General features: G+C 41.7%; 2 protein-coding genes across 2 annotated transcripts; both read right to left on the reverse strand.

The window, feature by feature from the left end:
- Nucleotides 1–2872: 2872 nt before the first annotated feature.
- On the reverse strand, nt 2873–5630 carry LOC123812619 (olfactory receptor 8S1-like). Its single transcript, XM_045829395.1, has 2 exons — nt 4858–5630; nt 2873–3035 (listed from the first exon to the last, which is right to left on the reverse strand). The coding sequence occupies exons 1-2, from the start codon at nt 5628–5630 to the stop codon at nt 2873–2875; spliced, it is 936 nt and encodes a 311-aa protein (XP_045685351.1).
- A 9251-nt stretch (nt 5631–14881) lies between these two features.
- On the reverse strand, nt 14882–15895 carry LOC123812620 (olfactory receptor 8S1-like). The gene has a single exon (XM_045829396.1). It carries the CDS (start codon nt 15893–15895, stop codon nt 14882–14884), a length of 1014 nt encoding a protein of 337 aa, XP_045685352.1.
- Nucleotides 15896–17112: the final 1217 nt, after the last annotated feature.

The raw sequence follows: 17112 nt of genomic DNA on the forward strand, positions 1-17112 counted from the left end.
AACTCCTCAGTTGTCAGACTTCCATACAGTTTGATATTTTCTGGCAGTTCTGGTTATCTATTGTTTTTAAATTTGTTGTTGTCCTTCTTTTGGTTGTGTGAGGAGGCAAACTGTAAGTACCTATGCCTCCATTGGCCAGAACTCCCAACTTCTACTTCTTAATCCCTTTACATTTTTTCCCATCACACTGACGCCCCTCCCATCTGGCAACTATCAGAACATTCTCTGTATCTGTGATTCTGTCTCTGTTCTGCTTGTTCATTTATTTTGTTTTTAATTCAATTGTTGATACATATGTATGTATTGCCATTTTATTGCTCATATTTTTATTTTCTTAGAGGAGACCCTTTAACATTTCATATAATTCTGGTTTGGTGATGATAATATCCTTTAGTTTTTTCTTGTCTGGGAAGATTTTTTATCTGTCCTTTGACTCTAAATGACAGCTTGCTGGGTAGATTAGTCTTGGCTGTAGATCCTTGCCTTTCAACACCTTGAATATTTCTTGCCAGTCCCTTCAAGACTGCAAAGTTTCTTTTGAGAAATCAGCTGACAATCTTATGGGTGCTCCCTTGAAGATAACTAATGGTGTTTTCTCTTGCTGCTTTTAAGATTCTCCCTTTGGTGTTTTCATTATGATGTGATTTGGTGAGGACCTCTTTGGGTTCATCTTGTTGCAGTCTCTCTGTGAGTCATGGACTTGTATGTCTATTTCCTTCAGCAAGTTAGGGAAGTTTTCTGTCATTTTCTTTTCAAATAGGTTTCTAGTTTCTTGCTCTCTTTCTTCTCCTTTGGGAACTCTCATGATGTAAATGTTGGTATGCTTGAAGTTGTCCCAGAGGCTCCTTTCACTATCCTCATTCTTTTTTTTTTTTTTGGATTTTTTTCTTCATGTTGTTCTAATTGAGTATTTTTTGCCTCCTTACATTCTAAATCACTGATTTGGTTCTCAACTTTATGTACTCTACTCTTGATACCCTATAAATTGTTCTTTCAGTTAGTGTATCCTTCATTTCTGCCTGGTGCTTTTTTTATGGTTTCCATGCCCTGTTTTATGCTGTTGAAGTACTAATTTCACCTACTGTTCCCCTATGTTCATTGAGCATCCTTATGATCAGTGTTTTGAACCTTGCCTCTAGTAGATTAGTTTTCTCCATTTTGTTTAGTTCTTTTTCTGGAGTTTTGATGTGTTCTTTCATTTGGGCCAGGTTTCTGTGCCTCCTGCTTTTGGCTACCTCCCTGTGTAGTTTCACTCCCTGTGTGGAAACCACCCTCCCTGTGTTTGTTTCTATGTATTATGTAGAGCTGCGATAACTCCTTGGCTTGGTAGAATAGCCTAATGTAGTAAATGTCCTATAGGGTCCAGTGGTACAGCCTACCATATTACCGCATAGGGTCCAGTGAGTCAAGGAATACCCACTGTGTACCCTGAGTATACCTTCCTCTTGTAGTTAATACTTAATTGATATTGGCAGATCAATGGGAGGGATTTACCCAGGCCAGTCAGCTGCAAAGATTAGTTATGACCACTGACACCAACCTCTGACCACCTTGGAGAATCAGCTGTGCAGGGATCCACTCCACAGAGCAGGACTTACTTTAGCAGGGAGCTGAGTCTTCCCCTTCTGTGCCCACTGAGTTTGTTCCTTGAGTGTGTTGCTTATGGAGGTGGTTCTGTGGTGGTGCTCCACTGTGGTCTGTAGCTGTCCACTGGCTATGCAGGCTCTGGGGTCTCCTGAGAGGCGCAGGCAAAGGTCAGCCACCACCTGTGTTCTGACTGGGACTACCTGGCATAAGCTACAAAGTGATCTGCAGTTGGCTGCTACTTGTGCTGGGTTTGGAGATGTCCAAGTGAGTCCAAGATGTGAGCCAAGGCAGGCTGCTGTTAATCCTGGGCCTCTGGCCACTTAGCAATAAGCATAGGGCATGCTGAGGCCAGATACTGTTTACTTGAGAGAATTTAGGAAAATCTGAAGCATGAGCCAAACAAAGCCAGGCTTGTATGGAAACAGCTTGGGTGACCCTGAAAGTTGGGTTGGGCAGAGTCTCAGGAATACACCAGGGTAAGTGAAACAGTGTGAACCAGGCTGATGGAATCTCAGATAGGGCACCTGCCTGCCTGCTTTGTGGCTCTGTGGGTAAGAGAAGGGCAGCATGGGAGTTTTCAGAAAAGGAAGAGTGGCCTCTGCCAGCATGTCTGCTGGGAGAAAGCTGCTCCACAGCTCTTGCCATGATGCTGGACACTTCAGTTTCTCCCTGTATGCCTTTGGTGCCTTCTAATATCCTGCTCCTGTGCTGGAGCTCAGAGGGAGTGAATCCAGGTTAGTCCATGCAAGCTCCTTTAAGAGGAACTTGCTAGGCTTTACTTTATGTTACTCGTCAAGAACAAAGACATGAGAAGACACACTTATTTTATTTCTCTCTAAGTTATCAAGGAGCTGTAAATCTTCCCAGGAATATTTTGGGAAGGGAAAAAAGAAGAAATTGGGTCTCACAGTACCAAGATGGGGCTCTCCCAGAATGCAGTGGAATATTTGCTAGTGGTCAGATAGGTTGGATTACACTTTGTACATACACCAAAGTAAAAGAGTGAGGGAGAGGCAGACAGAGGAAAGGCAGAAAGGACAAGAAATGAGCAATTGTTGTAGAAATGGCTAGTGAGGCTGTAATGAATTTCCTGTGTGGTGACTGGGCCCCTGGTAGATGGATGTCATCTGGTCTATGGAAGCTTCCCCATCTCACTTGACTGGGGTCAGAAGAACTAAGGCTTCTGTTTTGGAAAGTGTGAGTGCTGAGATAGCTGTATGGTGATAGCTCTTCTCACCTCTTCTTTCCTGTTACATTTTCTCCTGGTGAGACAGTGGAGGCTGGGTTAGAAGGTCAGCCTGGACTTCCTGGTCAGCACCCTTTTCAGAGCTGCCTTCACCTCTTGATTCTTCAGACTGTAGATGAGGGGGTTTAACAGAGGTGTCACCACACTGTACTGCAGGGAGAGCACTTGCTCCAGGACTGAGCCAGATGGTGGAGTCATATACCTGGAAGGCAATTGCACAAAAGGATAAGCTGAGCTCAATACTGTTGGTAGCTGCTGCCCATCCTATCCTAGAGAATCTTCAGAGACGGTCCTCAGGGCTGAGCTGACTATCACTGGTAGCAGCATGTATAAATGACTGTATGGTCAGTGAGAAGTCAGGCATTTCTGTCTTGGAATGCCTCCAAACCTGAATGATATTATGCAGAACATTACAGGAGCTGCCCTGGGGGAAAGTTAGTTCTGTGGCATATTAAGTGCTACAGATTCGAGCAGAACTAATAATAATTCCATGCATTTCCCTAATACTTCATACTCTTCAAAACATCTTTCTGTAGTAGCTATGAATAATATAAGGAATTTTTATCTTCTTTTCCTTATGTATACAACTACGTTTTCTCAACCTGCGATCATTGTTCCTTGCAAAACTGCATGCTTACTCCAATAAAACAGGCATTGTTCCCAACATTCCCAACTCTGGGACCTACACTCAGAATCATAGCACATTACTTTTATAATGCTTAGTGGAACAAACATTTATTTTTCGGTGCATATTTCTCAGGCTTAGAAAAGAAGCCATGCATGGTAAATAATGTGAAGTATAAAAATGTGTTAAGCACAATCTATGAGTCCAAAATAATAAGATTGTGGGAAAATGCAGACAACTGTACTTGAACAACAATAAAAACAATAAAAAATAATAAGGCAAAAATTTTGGATGCATCATGTTAAATACCACTGACAGTATTTCCCAAAGAAACATTACATTTTTTTTTTTTAACAATGGTACCATCATAATTGAAATGTTCTTTGTGGGTTCTGGTGTGCTTGGTTGAAAAAGACGTATGTTTTATTGTCCTTTTTCATCACCTAATTTATTTCTCCCAATATTTCTGTGAGGTAGGTAGGAGAAAGCTTAGTGTCCCCAAGGGCATATGAGGAAATTGAGACACAGAGATGAGGACATTTGTTCACAGGCTCAGATGAGCTCTCCTAGACCATTCTTTACCATCCTTTTCCACCCCTGGTTTTGCTCCAAGTCACAAGCATGTGACAAAAATATGGAACAATTTGTGCAACTCCACCTCCATTTTACTTCAGAGAGCACAGACCATAATCATTGTGTCTCCTAGTAAGCAAGGACTCATCAGCTGTAGCTGTTTATGTTTGAGAGAGGCATGGTAGAGAAGAGCATGAGGTTTGAAGTCAATGACACTTGTTTTAAATTATGGCTCCATTACTATCTTGTTCTGGGACCTTCAAGAAATTACCTGTTTTTCCTCAAACTCAGGGTCCTTACCTGAAAGTGGCATTAATATTTCTCTTGTAGCATGATACATGCTAATTACAACTAAGATACATACTAAGATTGACCAGGTAAAGCAGCTGGTGTCTTGCAGGTGCCTAATAGATAGTTATAGCATAAATAGGCTTTGGAGACATAATCTTCCCACAGGAAAGATGGCATCTATTTCAAGGATATGTTTAATTTTTTTTGTCTCGCACTGAATAAAAATCTACTAAACTTTAAGCAAGGTTTCTTGATTTCTTTTATGAGAACTCCCAAATCAAAGGTTAATGAAAGTAGGAACATTTTTACTTCTTGTATAAACTCATTTTTTAGAGTAGCCCACTGAGGTCTGAAAAAGAAAATAGACTTTTTATAATTCACAGTTTGCCTACAGCAGAGCCAATACTAGAACCTAGCCTTCTGAATTTCATCCTAAGTGTTATCCTGCTATTTTGCAACATTGTGTTCTACAGATCAAGGCCACTTAGGGTAAGGAATATCCTATGTTAGTTTTAGGAGGTATAGTATAACATACCTGAACATTCCTGAACCATAAAAAATGATGACCACAAGAACATGAGAAGAGCAAGTGGAGAAGATCTTGCTTCGACCCGAGGTAGAGTTGATGCTCAGAGCTGTCATGATGATGTGGGTGTAGGAACCCAACAATAGGACAAGGGTGCTAAAGCCCAGGACGACTGTGGTTGTCAGGATGGCAACATTGCTAATGTAGGAGTCAGAGCAGGTCAACTGGAGCACTGGAGGAAGCTCACAGACAAAACTGTTGATGAGGTTGGAACCACAGAAGTACTGTTGAGCTAGGAGAAGGGTGTTTACTAGCCCAGTCCCCATTCCCATGGCCCAGGATGCTCCCACCAGGCCAATACACACTTTCCTGTTCATAGACACCATGTACAACAGTGAGTGGCACACAGCCTGGAACCGGTCATAGGCCATGACTGAAAGGAGACAAGCTTCAGTGGCTCCAGAAAATATGACCAAAGAAATCTGGGTGAAACACTCAAGAAGGGCTATAGTCTTCGACTTGGAAAGAAGGTTCTCTAGCAGTTTAGGCACAATGACTGAGGAATAGAAAGCATCCAGAAAGGACAGGTGGCTCAGGAAGAAGTACATGGGGGTGTGGAGATGGGAATCAGCTCTGATTACCAGCAGCATCAGCAGGTTCTCTGTGAGGATCAGGAGGTAGATCACCAGGAAGAGTACAAAGAGTATTGCCTGGATCTGAGGGTTGTTGGATAGTCCTAGGAGAACAAATGCAGTGACTGTGGTTATGTTGCCAATTTCCATGGAGCAGTCAAGTTTTCCTTTAGAGGGACACAAATGGTAAAGAATGCTCAAAAGGGTCCAGTGTCAGAACATGCCTGGTGATGAGGCATTGTGAGTAAAGCTTCATGGCCAACCCAGGACAGATCATGCAGCAAAAGCAATCTTGCCATGTGAGACCTCATCAGCCCTTCCCAGCTTAAGGCAGGAACTTATTGGCCAAGGTGGAGAGGTGGAAGGAAGAGTGCAGATAATCAGACCTAGGAAGGAAAGAGAAGAGAGCAGAGATTATCCAGACAGGAGAAGGAAAGGACAGGGGTTGGTAACAGATGGCAGAGCACTGAGAAGTGCTGTTCTCCAGCTTCTCTGCTCCCAGAAGGAAGTGAGATCAAACCACAGGGGGGCTGACTGGCATGGTGAGTGAGTAGTAGTAAATGTTCAGGCTGACCATCTGGCTGCCAGACCATGATGATTATTTGAATGATTGACAGGGGTATTGTGACACCTGGTGATGGCACAAGACCTTTCTCTGCTGCTGTAAGTTTGTGAGTTAAAACAACAACAACAACAACAACAGCAGCAACAGAACAAATTCATCAAGAGAAAATGGTCTGGGAAAACTATACAATTTCTAAAGTCCATTTCAACTTAGAAATCCTAAAGATTGCGGAATGATCTTCCTTGGCCATTTGTTGTACTAAGTAGAAAAGTTCTCCTCTTCTGTGCCAACCCAAGCAGAGTGGCACACAAGGGTGCTCGCTGGTTTCATGAAGGTGGGCAGGAAGAAGTCCTCAAAGTAGAAGTAAGGGCTGTGCCCACCCAGCCACTGCAGGGCCTTCCCATCCCAGGGTTGCTGTGAATCTGTAATGTCCAGTATTTGCCCTGTAATCTGAAGCCTTGACATGACAGTCCTCAAAGACTGCTTATTCCCTGAGCTGGTACCAGGAGATTCATATAAAACCAAGTCAAACTTGGACCATCTTCTCCACATTGCAGGGAGGGTAAAAGCCAAAAAATAAAAAAATAAAAGATTAAAGAATACCTGGTAAAACGGACAGTTATAGGGTTTAGTGTAGGTCAGAGGAAGGCAGAGTGGTCAGCCCTCCCTTCTGGATGGTAAATGAGGACCTAGTTTCTATTCATGGCCGTATATTCACAGGTTCCCAGAGCGGACAGTTTTTGGCAAAGATCGGTTTTAATAAGAAGGCGATTTCTCTTCACCTGGGCTCCCTAGGCCAACAAGAGATGCTGTCAGTGGAATGGTATCCTGAATGGTATCTGTTCCAGCACTGGAGCAAAAGCCACAGATGTGGCTATGGCTGTGGCTTCCCTGACCTTGTCCTTTCTTTAGGAGACACAGAGATGGAATTGTGAGCAGGGAAATATCCCTGTAGTCTTTCTGTCCAAAGGGAAGCCTTTTTGACTCTGCTGCCCAAGTAACAATGACTGGAGGGACTTGATCCCAGCTAGACCTAGAGAGTGAGAGAGTTCCCTGGAGAAGCCCTTAGGCAGAGGGCCTGCTCTGAATCTGAGTGGGTTCTCCAGGGCCACCTCTTCCCTGCTGTATCAGTCTTATTTCAGTGGGTTGCATCATATAAGAAGAGCCCCAGGGTGGCCAATAATTTCTAAAGGTAAAAGTACAGAGTTCCAAGGTTTCCTAGGCGTGAAGGTTAGAATTCCCTCCCTGTCTCAGAGCCTGCCTCCCACCCCTTTTCTCTTCCTCCCTACCTGTGTTCTTCTCTTCCTTCCCATTTTCTTATGTTTAAATTTATATTTGTGGTTATAAAGATATGATAATGATAAACAACAAAAATAAAAAATATATTGAAGATATTTTTAAAATGAAAAAGTTATTAAAGATATTTCAATGATAAAAGAAAAAATAAAAATATATCATGTCATCCATAATTAATTCTTTCCTTTATTGACATTCAAATAAAATCCAAACAGATTAAAAACTTTAAAACAAAATTTTAATTGTTGTGAGAACTTTTCATTGTAGACGAAGTTTAAACGTATACAGAAGTAGAAAGTGTGTGTAAGTGATATGTGTTTTCTGGATATCACATTGTCATTCAATTATCCATGTAAGTCCCCAAAGAATCTACCTGCAACATCAAGAGGCAGGGAGTCATACCATTAAACACAACTGGAGTACCACTTTGAGCATTCCAAAGGTTTTGCTGTTGATTTGTTCTCTTTCATAGACTACAACTGTGCAGATCCAAGATTTATATATTGCAATATGATTGCCATTGTAGCGATAATCAGTACCTGCAACACGTTACATAATTGGCATTTTGTAGTGGTTATGTCCATGTAAGAAACATAAAAAACAATAGAGAATTTTTTGAGTTTATTGAGCCAAACTGATGACAATTGCCAGGAAGCAAAATGGCAGTGAATTGAGAGAGATGCTCCAGGGAATGGGAGTTTTGCAGCTTATTTTATACATTAGAATGAAGAGAGGTGATGTAAAGAGGTAGGTTCAGGAGGCAGGAGAAAGCAAGGCAGAGTGAATAAGAAGCAAAATGGAGAGCCACACACTTTCACATTGGTGGGGAAAGAATGGTTAATAATTCACATTCACAGCACTAGAGCTGGTTTGTGGGAACAAGATAACAATGAGGGGCTCTGTGGTCTCCTGCTCTGGTGCCTGTGCTGGTGCCCTGAGGGGTCTAGAGAAGAGAATACTCTCTGACAGTCCAGAAGTGTGTTGTTTTAGATGCAAAAAGACAATAGACAGGCTCACTAGAGGCAAAGACTGACCTTTGGTAAGGAAGCTGTAGGCCTGGAATGTGACTACCTGCTGTGACCTGCTTTTAGTTAGAAAGTTTTGTGTTCAGACTATGCAATGTGATTACTTTTGTTCTCTGAGTTGCTAAGGACCACCATGCAGGCCTTCTCTGAGCTTGTCAGGTTTATTTGTGGGCCCCTTTTCAATCCACAGTTAGAATAGTGAAGTTCTAGTCTCTTAGTAAGTTTTATAACTTTAATAGAATTTGTAGTGTGTGTTCAGTGAACTGTGCATTAGAGCTCTTGGACTTATTTACTCCTCGTTGCAAGATTTCACCCTTAAACAACACCTGTCCTGTTTCCCCACACCCCATCTGCTGGTAACCACCAATTACTCTCTGTTTTCATGCATTTGCCTTTTTTAGATTCTACATATAAATAGTGATACCATAAATTACTTGTCTTTTGCTGACTTATCTCACTTAGCATAACATAGTCATTTTTCATCATGTTGTGAGTGGCAGGATGCCCTTCTTTCTCCTGGATAAATAATATTCCATTGCATACCCTATTATTAATTGTGTAGCACATCTGCTTTACCCATTCTTCTGTTGATGGGCAGTTCGGTTATTTCCATATCTTGGTGGTTGTGCATAATGCTGCAATAAACATGGGAGTCCATATATCTTTCCCATACCCTGTATCTATTTCCTTCGGGTATAAACCCAGAAGTGGGATAGTTGGGTCATAGGATACTTTTATTTTTAAGTTTTTGAGGAACCTCCATATTGCTTTCCATAGTGGCTGAACCAATTTATATTCCCACAACATAAGTACTCTACACTTGATAATACCTACCAATAATGGCATCACACACCCTTTTGAAAGACAGTAGAATCTGTTATGTTTCCTATAGTTATCACCAATTCCCTCTTTCTTTGAATACATAAAAAGTTTGAGATTGTAACAAAGGGCAAAGGGTGTTACTTTCACTGGTTTAGTTGGGACTTTGTGTACAGTGGTGAGAACTCATTTAGTTCTCTTTTGATGGAGAAGGAAATATTGCTTTCCTTTTGTAGAATCCAAATGAATGGGATGCCACGAAAAAACCCCCACAAAAACAGGGGGTGCATGCAAGCAAAAACAACAGCTCTCATTTCCCTGTTGGGCTTCTACTTCAGTAGTAGACTTGCTGACTTTTCCTCTGTGCCTGTCTGAGCCAGGGCGAGAAGAACTGGAAGAGCTGACAGGGCAGAGAAGGCAGGTGGGAATTCAGCAACCTGCTAATCCACTGCTTTTCATGAGAAGAATACATGAATTTTCCAGGGGAGAGACATTGTTTATGTTGGTAGAGAGGTGGCTTTAGACTCTCACAGTTGTCACATCCAATGTGGCTGTTGGGGAAGGATTCCTCTGTAGCAAGAGCCTATGCAGTGCTGCTGGTACTGCAGAAGGGGTAGGATAGAGGAGAGTCAACAGGAGCCAAGTGTTCTAGGTCAGGGAACTGTGCAGTGAGAAGGATCAGCAGGATCTTCCAAAGAACTCCCACATCCTTGCATTAGAGCCAATGCTTGTAGAACTGCTAACTAGAAGTCATTATTTTCAGCCATGGGTATTACAGAGAACATAAGCAAACAATGAACAGTGAGAGGAGTTCTGGCTGAGGTGGAGGTGGAGGTAGAAATGCTTTGTTTCCTCACACAACCAAAAGAAACATAACAACCAATTTAAAAACAAAAAAACAACCAGAACTGCCAGAAAATCAAACTGCATGGATTCTGACAACCAAGGGGTTAAAGAAACATTCATCCAGACTGGTAGGAGGGGCAGAGACTGGCAGCCAGGTGCAGAGGATGCCCAGCAATGCAGCCCACCATGGGGGAGTGATGGGGGTTGGAAGTGCAGTGGTTCCTCATTTGTGCACAGATAAGCTGGGAGGAACAACTGGGGAGTGAGACAGACCAGAAAACCCAGGGTTCAGCATGGGAAACTAAACTGAAAACCTGTGGCTGTAAATCCTGTGGCATTTGTGAGGGCAGGAGAAACTCCCAGTCTCACAGTAGAGTCTCTTAGAGAGGCCCACAGGGTCCTAGAACGAACACAAACCTACACACTTGGGAATCAGCACCTGAAAGTGTACAATTTGTGGGAAGCTAGGGAAGTGACAGAAAGTAAGGTGAGATCCGAGCAAGTGTCATTGTTCCCTTTGGACACCTCTCCCATAGACAGTGTCATAATGCAGCAAAGAGGGTTACCCCACCCTCGCCAATACCTAAGCCTCTGCCCCTTACTCTGTAACAGGCATGCCAAGACAAAAAATATGAGTCAAATGAAAGAACACATCAAAAGTCCAGGAAAAATACAACTAAGCAATGAAGAGATAGCCAATCTATCAGATGCACATTTCAAAACACAGGTAATCAAGATGCTCACAGAAGTGGGTGAGTATGGTTGCAAAATAGAGGAAAAGTGAAAGCTATGAAAAGTGAACTAACGGAAAATATACAAGGAACCAACAGTGAAGGGAAGGAAACTGGGACTCATCAAGGGTTTGGAGCAGAAGAAAGAAGTAAACATTCAACTGGGACAGAATGAAGAAATAAGAATTCAAAAAAATGAGGAGAGGCTGAGGAATCTCCAGGACAATCTTAAACTTTCCAACATGTGAATCACGCGGTTCCAGAAGGAGAGAAGAAGAGCAAGAAATGGAAACTTATTTGAAAGAATAATGAAGGAGAACTTCCCCAATCTGGCAAAGAAAATAGACTTGTAGGAAGTTCAGAAGACTCAGAGAGTCCCAAAGAAGTTGGACCCAAGGAAGCACACACCAGGGCACATTATAATTACATTACCCAAGATTAAAGAGAAGGAGAGAATCTTAAAAGCAGCAAGAGAGAAGGAGACAGAAACATACAAAGGAGTTCCCATCAGACTGTCAGCTGATTTCTCTAAAGACACCTTACAGGCAAGCAGGGGCTGGAAAGAAGTATTTAATGTCATGAAAAAGAATGTCCTACATGCAAGAGTACTCTATCCAGCAAATCTATTTAGAATGGAAGGGCAGATTAAGTGCTTCTCAGATAAGGTCAAGTTAAAGGAGTTCATTATCACCAAGCCCATAGTATATGAAATGTTAAAGAGTCTTACCTAAGAAAAAGAGGAAGATCAAAACTGTGAACAGTAAAATGACAACAGACTCACAACTATCAACAACTGAACCTAAAGCAACAAAAACAAAAACAAAAGCAAAAATAAACTAAGCAAACAACTAGAACAGGAACAGAATCACAGAAATAGAGATCACATGCAGGGTTATCAGAGGTGAGGAGTGGGTAGTCATGTTCCCCAGGGGGAGCTGACACCACCTTTGCCCACCAGTCAATATGTAACTCCCTCACCCCATTTCTGCCAACTACATGAGTCCCCAAGACAAAGGACTGATACTGTGGCCACCCTTGCTCTTGCTGCCCTTTCTTTTTGTCACCCAAGCCTATGCTTTTCAGCCTTCCCTCAGCAAGGTTGGTTCTGTTCCGTGAGAACTTACCACAAAAAGAAAAAAAGAAAGAAAAGAGACAGAAAGAGGGAGGGAAGAAGAGGGGAGAACTCTTTAAAATAACTGCTAGGTAACTGATTGAGTGACATGGGGAAACACTGCAAATATTTATAGAGGAATTGTTATATAAACTATGGCTTTTTGTTCTTGAGAAAATGTGACACAGACTACAATATTATTGAAAATTCAGAAGTTTTATGATGAGAAAAATGACAGACAAAATTCTTACAAATTATAGTCCCAGGTATGTATAAGAATGCACCCTAAAGACATTGGGCATAGAAAAATTAGGCAGAGGTATACCTAAATATTAATAGTGGTTTTTACTGTGTAGTACAACCATATTTCTGTATTTTGATAAATTCCAATTAAAAAATTTAAAGAAAAATATTAATATTTTACACAAATCAATAATACTTATGATTTCAACATACTGAAAAGTAAAATAAAAAAATAATTAAAACTGCTTAGCAGAATCCATAAAATATTTTCAGTCTTTTGGTTTGTAATGTGGAAAATAACAAGTAACTGATTACTTGCTTCATAAATCTATCTATTGCAAAAATTGCAAATATGAGAAAATATCTAAAAGCAATTATGTAACTTTAATGAATTAGATACTAAGAGTTAAATATTTGGTAAATACTCCTTTTAAAATACCATTACATGGAAAAGGCATGTTGGCTGAAAACTTTTGAACTTTCCCAAGTAGGAAAGAGACCCAAAGGAGGGCACAATATTGGAAGGAGCTGAAAGAGGTCTATCTTGTATGAAATTCTGATATTAGATAACAATAGATATTTTGTAAATGTTTTGTTAGTAGAGGTGATTATAAGACAAAATTGCTTTAGCCAAATTTCCTTACAAAAAGAAAAGAAAAGGTAAAAAATGAAGACCAAAACCTTAGGTGAATGTGCTGGATCACTGAGAGAGCCAGGGCAGGGCCTGCAGAGGGCAGTGCCCTGGTGGGAACATGAACACCCCAAGTGAGAGGGTACAGAAAAGGAACAGGGGACCTTAGCAGTCTCTTTCTGAAGGCTGCCTGGTAATTTCCAAAGTTTCCAGAGTTTGGAGAACAAATCCACAGGCCTCTTAGAGCCCCAAATTGCACTAGTTTGCCTTTGAGTAGAGGTACAGAAAGTACACATTCCCTTTGCCTGCATTCATGTGCTTTCATTGGGACAGTGAATACCTCAGCTGTAGCTCTGTGGGGTAGGTGCAGACTCAGGTTCTCAATTCCTGTCCTCTCAAGGTGTCTCCTTGCTAATGTTCTTTTCTTGTCCAGGAGTGTCACATTTACCAGCTTTATATTCATCCTTGTATTCCTGACTTTACAATGTTTTGGCTGGAGGCTTGAGCAAGACATTACCCTGAGTCTCTTGCTAATTGTCTTCAGGTTACAGTTAACCATTTGGAGACAGTGGCCTGTTTAAGAAAATACTCATAATAAAGAAAAAGAAGAAGGAGTAGAAGAAGATGAGTAGGAAGGAGAAGGAGGAGGAGGAAAAGGAGGAGGAAAAGAGGAAGAAGAACAGAGGATTGAGGAAGAGGAAGATGAGGATGGGCAGACACCACTGCAGGCATATTCTGATTCTGGCAGGAGCAGCACAGCCCTTCTTCAGCAGTCTGGCATCATCTGCAGTTCCTCTCCTAAATGGTCCTGGCTCTGATGCCCCCAGCAGCCCAGCAGCCCCTGTAGAATCATCAGCTTCAGACTAGGGTTGGTCTAGCTTCATTCTTTTTTGCTTCCCTGGGACCCCCTGATTACAATAACCCGATACTTTTTTTAAAGATTTCTATTTATTCATTTTTAGAGAGAGGGGAAGAGAAGGAGAAAGAGAGGGAGAGAAATATCAGTGTGTGGTTGTCTCTCAAGTGCCCAGTACTGGGGACCTGGCCCACAACCTAGGCATATGCCCTGACTGGGAATCAAACTGGCAACCCTTTGGTTCTCAGCCCCTGCTCAATCCATTGAGCTACACCAGCCAGGTCTAACAACTTAGAATTAAATGCACCTTCACTTAAGACATTCAGAATAAATAACAGTGTGTTTATGGCTTTACATTTGGGTTTCTAAGATGATTTAGCAGCAGATTCATGTAGATGTACATGATGCTTTGGTAGGTGGCTTTATACAGTTCTTCTGATTGGTCTTCTTCTCTATGACCATACTTTTGTCAGTCAGGAAACCCCTACCTAGGATCCTCTTCACTCCATGCATTTCTGTTCTAAACTTCATCACTTTCCCCAGAACAAGTTTTACCAGACTTCTTCCTTGCCACCAGTAAAACCTAGAAGGGGGAAAGAAGCAGGACTTGTATACCACCCTAGAAGGAGTGGCATTGGCTCCACTTGTCACATAGCAGATTATGCTTCACAGGGCTTGTGGAAGCTGTCTGTCAGCCTGGACCAGTTCTGGACCAGAGGAAGCTGACTTCCTCTCTCAGACACTTAAGCTGCATCTGCCTTGCCCCTAAGACCCTTTTCAGTCAGAGCTCATCTTAAACCCACCTTCCACTCACTCCTCCATGATTCTTAAGCCTATGTCTTTCTTCCTTCAGAGACCTTGGTTTTTGACTTTGAAGCAAGGCTTTAATTCTAAGTTCATACCCACAGGAATCCAGGTGAGCATTCAGGACATGAACAGTTTTCCCAATGCTGGGGATTTTGGTAACATTTCACAAACAAAAGGAAAAATAAACCTCTATGTCTGCAGCCTAATCATTTGGATTGAAATAGTTGTCTGATATATATTTTTCTGCCACTGAGAAAGATGAAACACAAACCAAAGCAAGCAACTGATTTTCTGCATTTCTGTGTGCATTTCCAAGAAAGGAGGCTTTACAAGATAGCTTGTTATGTTTGACATTATGAGGGAACAAAGTGTTTCCTTTGTGTCTATTACTTAGGTATCTTGCTGTAATTATGCTGTTTCTCAGTCACCCCCTACCTGTTCTCTGCTACCTAGCAGAGAACTTTGTAAACTCTAAAAAAGATTTAAACTTTTTTGCAACATGGTTTTCAGACCTGCTTTCACTTCTTTGTTCTTGAAGGTATAGACAAGGGGATTCAGTAGGGGAGTGAGCACACTGTACTGCATGGAGAAAACCAACTCCCATGGGGAACCTGAGGTGGGCATAAGATGGCGAAGGATGCCTGAACCATAAAGTATGGTCACTGCAGTGATGTGGGAGGAGCAGGTGGAGAAGGCCTTGCTTCTGCCTGAGGTGGAGCTGATGCTCAGGATGGTGGAGACAATGCGGGCATAAGAGTAGAAAACCAGGAGGAAGGTCCCAAAGGCATACAGGAAGACACAGCAGAGAAGGACAGCAAAGTTATTGGAGCTGTTGGAACAGGAGAGGGGGAACAGAGAAGGTATCTCACAAAGGAAGTTGGAGATGACTCGAGTCTGACAGAAGTCTAACTTCCAAGCTAGGATGGTATTGATGAGAGCATCCAGAAAGGCCAGGCCCCAGGATCCCACCACCAGCCCCACACACAGCTCATCACTCATCATCTGACCATAGTGTAGAGGGTGGCAGATGGCAGCATAGCGGTCATAGGCCATCACTGCAAGGAGGCAGATCTCTGTTCCCCCAGAGTCAAACACGAAGAAGGCCTTTGTCAAACAGTCCTCTATGGAGATGGTTTTCTTCTCAGACAGGAGGTTCTCTAACATCTTGGGCACTATGACTGAAGAGTAACAGACATCCAGGAAGGAGAGCTGACTCAAGAAGAAGTACATGGGGGTGTGAGGGTGAGAGCTGGCCCTGATCACCAGGATCAGCAATAGGTTCCCTGACAGAGTCAGGAGGTAAATTACCAGGAAAAGCATAAAGAGTAGGGCCTGGCTGGGATGATCAGTAGGCAGCCCAAGGAGGAGGAACCCAGTTATGGTGCTGTGGTTCCTCAAGAACACTGAAGGATGATAACCCTTTGGAAGAAAACAGAAAGAAGTAGCATTAACTGTCTCCTCTAGCAACCCAGAGTTTCCACCCATTCTGTGCATGCACACTTTTCGCCTTCAACCTCTCAGTATTGCCACAGTTGTTTAATAGCTCTCATGGTGTCCCCTGAAGTATGGCTTTCCCTTTGTCTATATCCTGGCCCACAAGTCTCAACTCACTGTGCTCTTTCCATTTGTTGCTCTTCTTTTACAAACAGCTCTATGGAAATTAAAATTTTTTTTTCAGATTTAACCCTTGAATAACTTTGTATCTCCTTAAACTGAGCCTTTGATTTTGTTCTGCAACATTGTGGTCAAGAGCTAACTTTCTGCAGAATACGTTCTAATGCTTCTTATTCTTCTTAGTTTCAGTCTTTCATTTTCAAGTCAAAACTCTGTAATAGTTTCTTACTACTAAACTACGAACTATGTGTGCTATTTTTGTCATTATTATCTTTCATACATTTGAAATGCTCATCTTAAAATCAACTTTGAAACTTTGTGTGTGTGTGTGCTGGAACGTTGATATAGGAAGAAAAATGCTAAACCTATTTTTTAAAATAAAAAATTAAATTAAAAGATAACACAGGCAAAACAAAACTGAATTGTCCATCAAAAGAAACCATTAAGAGAGAATAGGCAAGCTGGAGCTGGGAAAAATATCAAAAATAGTACACATCTATGTAACATATACCTATGATAAATAATAAATATGCCAATTATGCTAAATATTCCAATAATTAAAAAGTCAAATATCCAATACAAACAATGGGCCCAAGATGAGAAAAGACTCTCAGAAAGGAAAACATCTGAATGAGCAGGAGGCCTGTAAAAAGTTGCCCAACATAGTCATCAGGGAAATGCAGACTCAGATCATGATAAGGAGCCACTATACACTCACCAGAATGGCTGACATTGCCAAATGCTGGCAGAAAGTGTGGAGCACCTGGAACATTTCTTGTAGAATGTAAGGTAACATAATTACTTGGGAAAGTTGGGTGGTTTCTCACAAAGCTACACATAAACCTACTCTGTGACCCAGCAATTTTGCTCTTTGAATGAGTGAATATGTTGACAAAAAGACTTGTACAAAAATATTCTCAGCACCATTTTACCCTAACGGACATAAACTGGGTGGGAAAAAAACTCCACATGAGTATCAAGGACATTAGATTAAACAATGGATAAAAGAAGTGGTGGTTTATTTTCAGGAAAGAATTCTTTTTAGCAAGGAATAGATAAACTATTTATACATGCAACAATGTGGATAT

This window comes from Phyllostomus hastatus, unplaced genomic scaffold, assembly GCF_019186645.2.
Source record: "Phyllostomus hastatus isolate PE091 unplaced genomic scaffold, TTU_PhHast_1.1 phas_scaffold_93, whole genome shotgun sequence".
Lineage (NCBI taxonomy): Eukaryota > Metazoa > Chordata > Mammalia > Chiroptera > Phyllostomidae > Phyllostomus > Phyllostomus hastatus.

Excerpts from the sequence above, each read along its gene's own strand:
- LOC123812619 (XM_045829395.1), bottom strand. The coding sequence starts at position 5,630 with ATGGAAATTGGCAACATAACCACAGTCACTGCATTTGTTCTCCTAGGA. Across the intron at positions 3,036-4,857 it reads TATGGTTCAGGAATGTTCAG|GTATATGACTCCACCATCTG; the intron begins GTATGTTATACT and ends ATTGCCTTCCAG.
- LOC123812620 (XM_045829396.1), bottom strand. The coding sequence starts at position 15,895 with ATGGGTGGAAACTCTGGGTTGCTAGAGGAGACAGTTAATGCTACTTCT.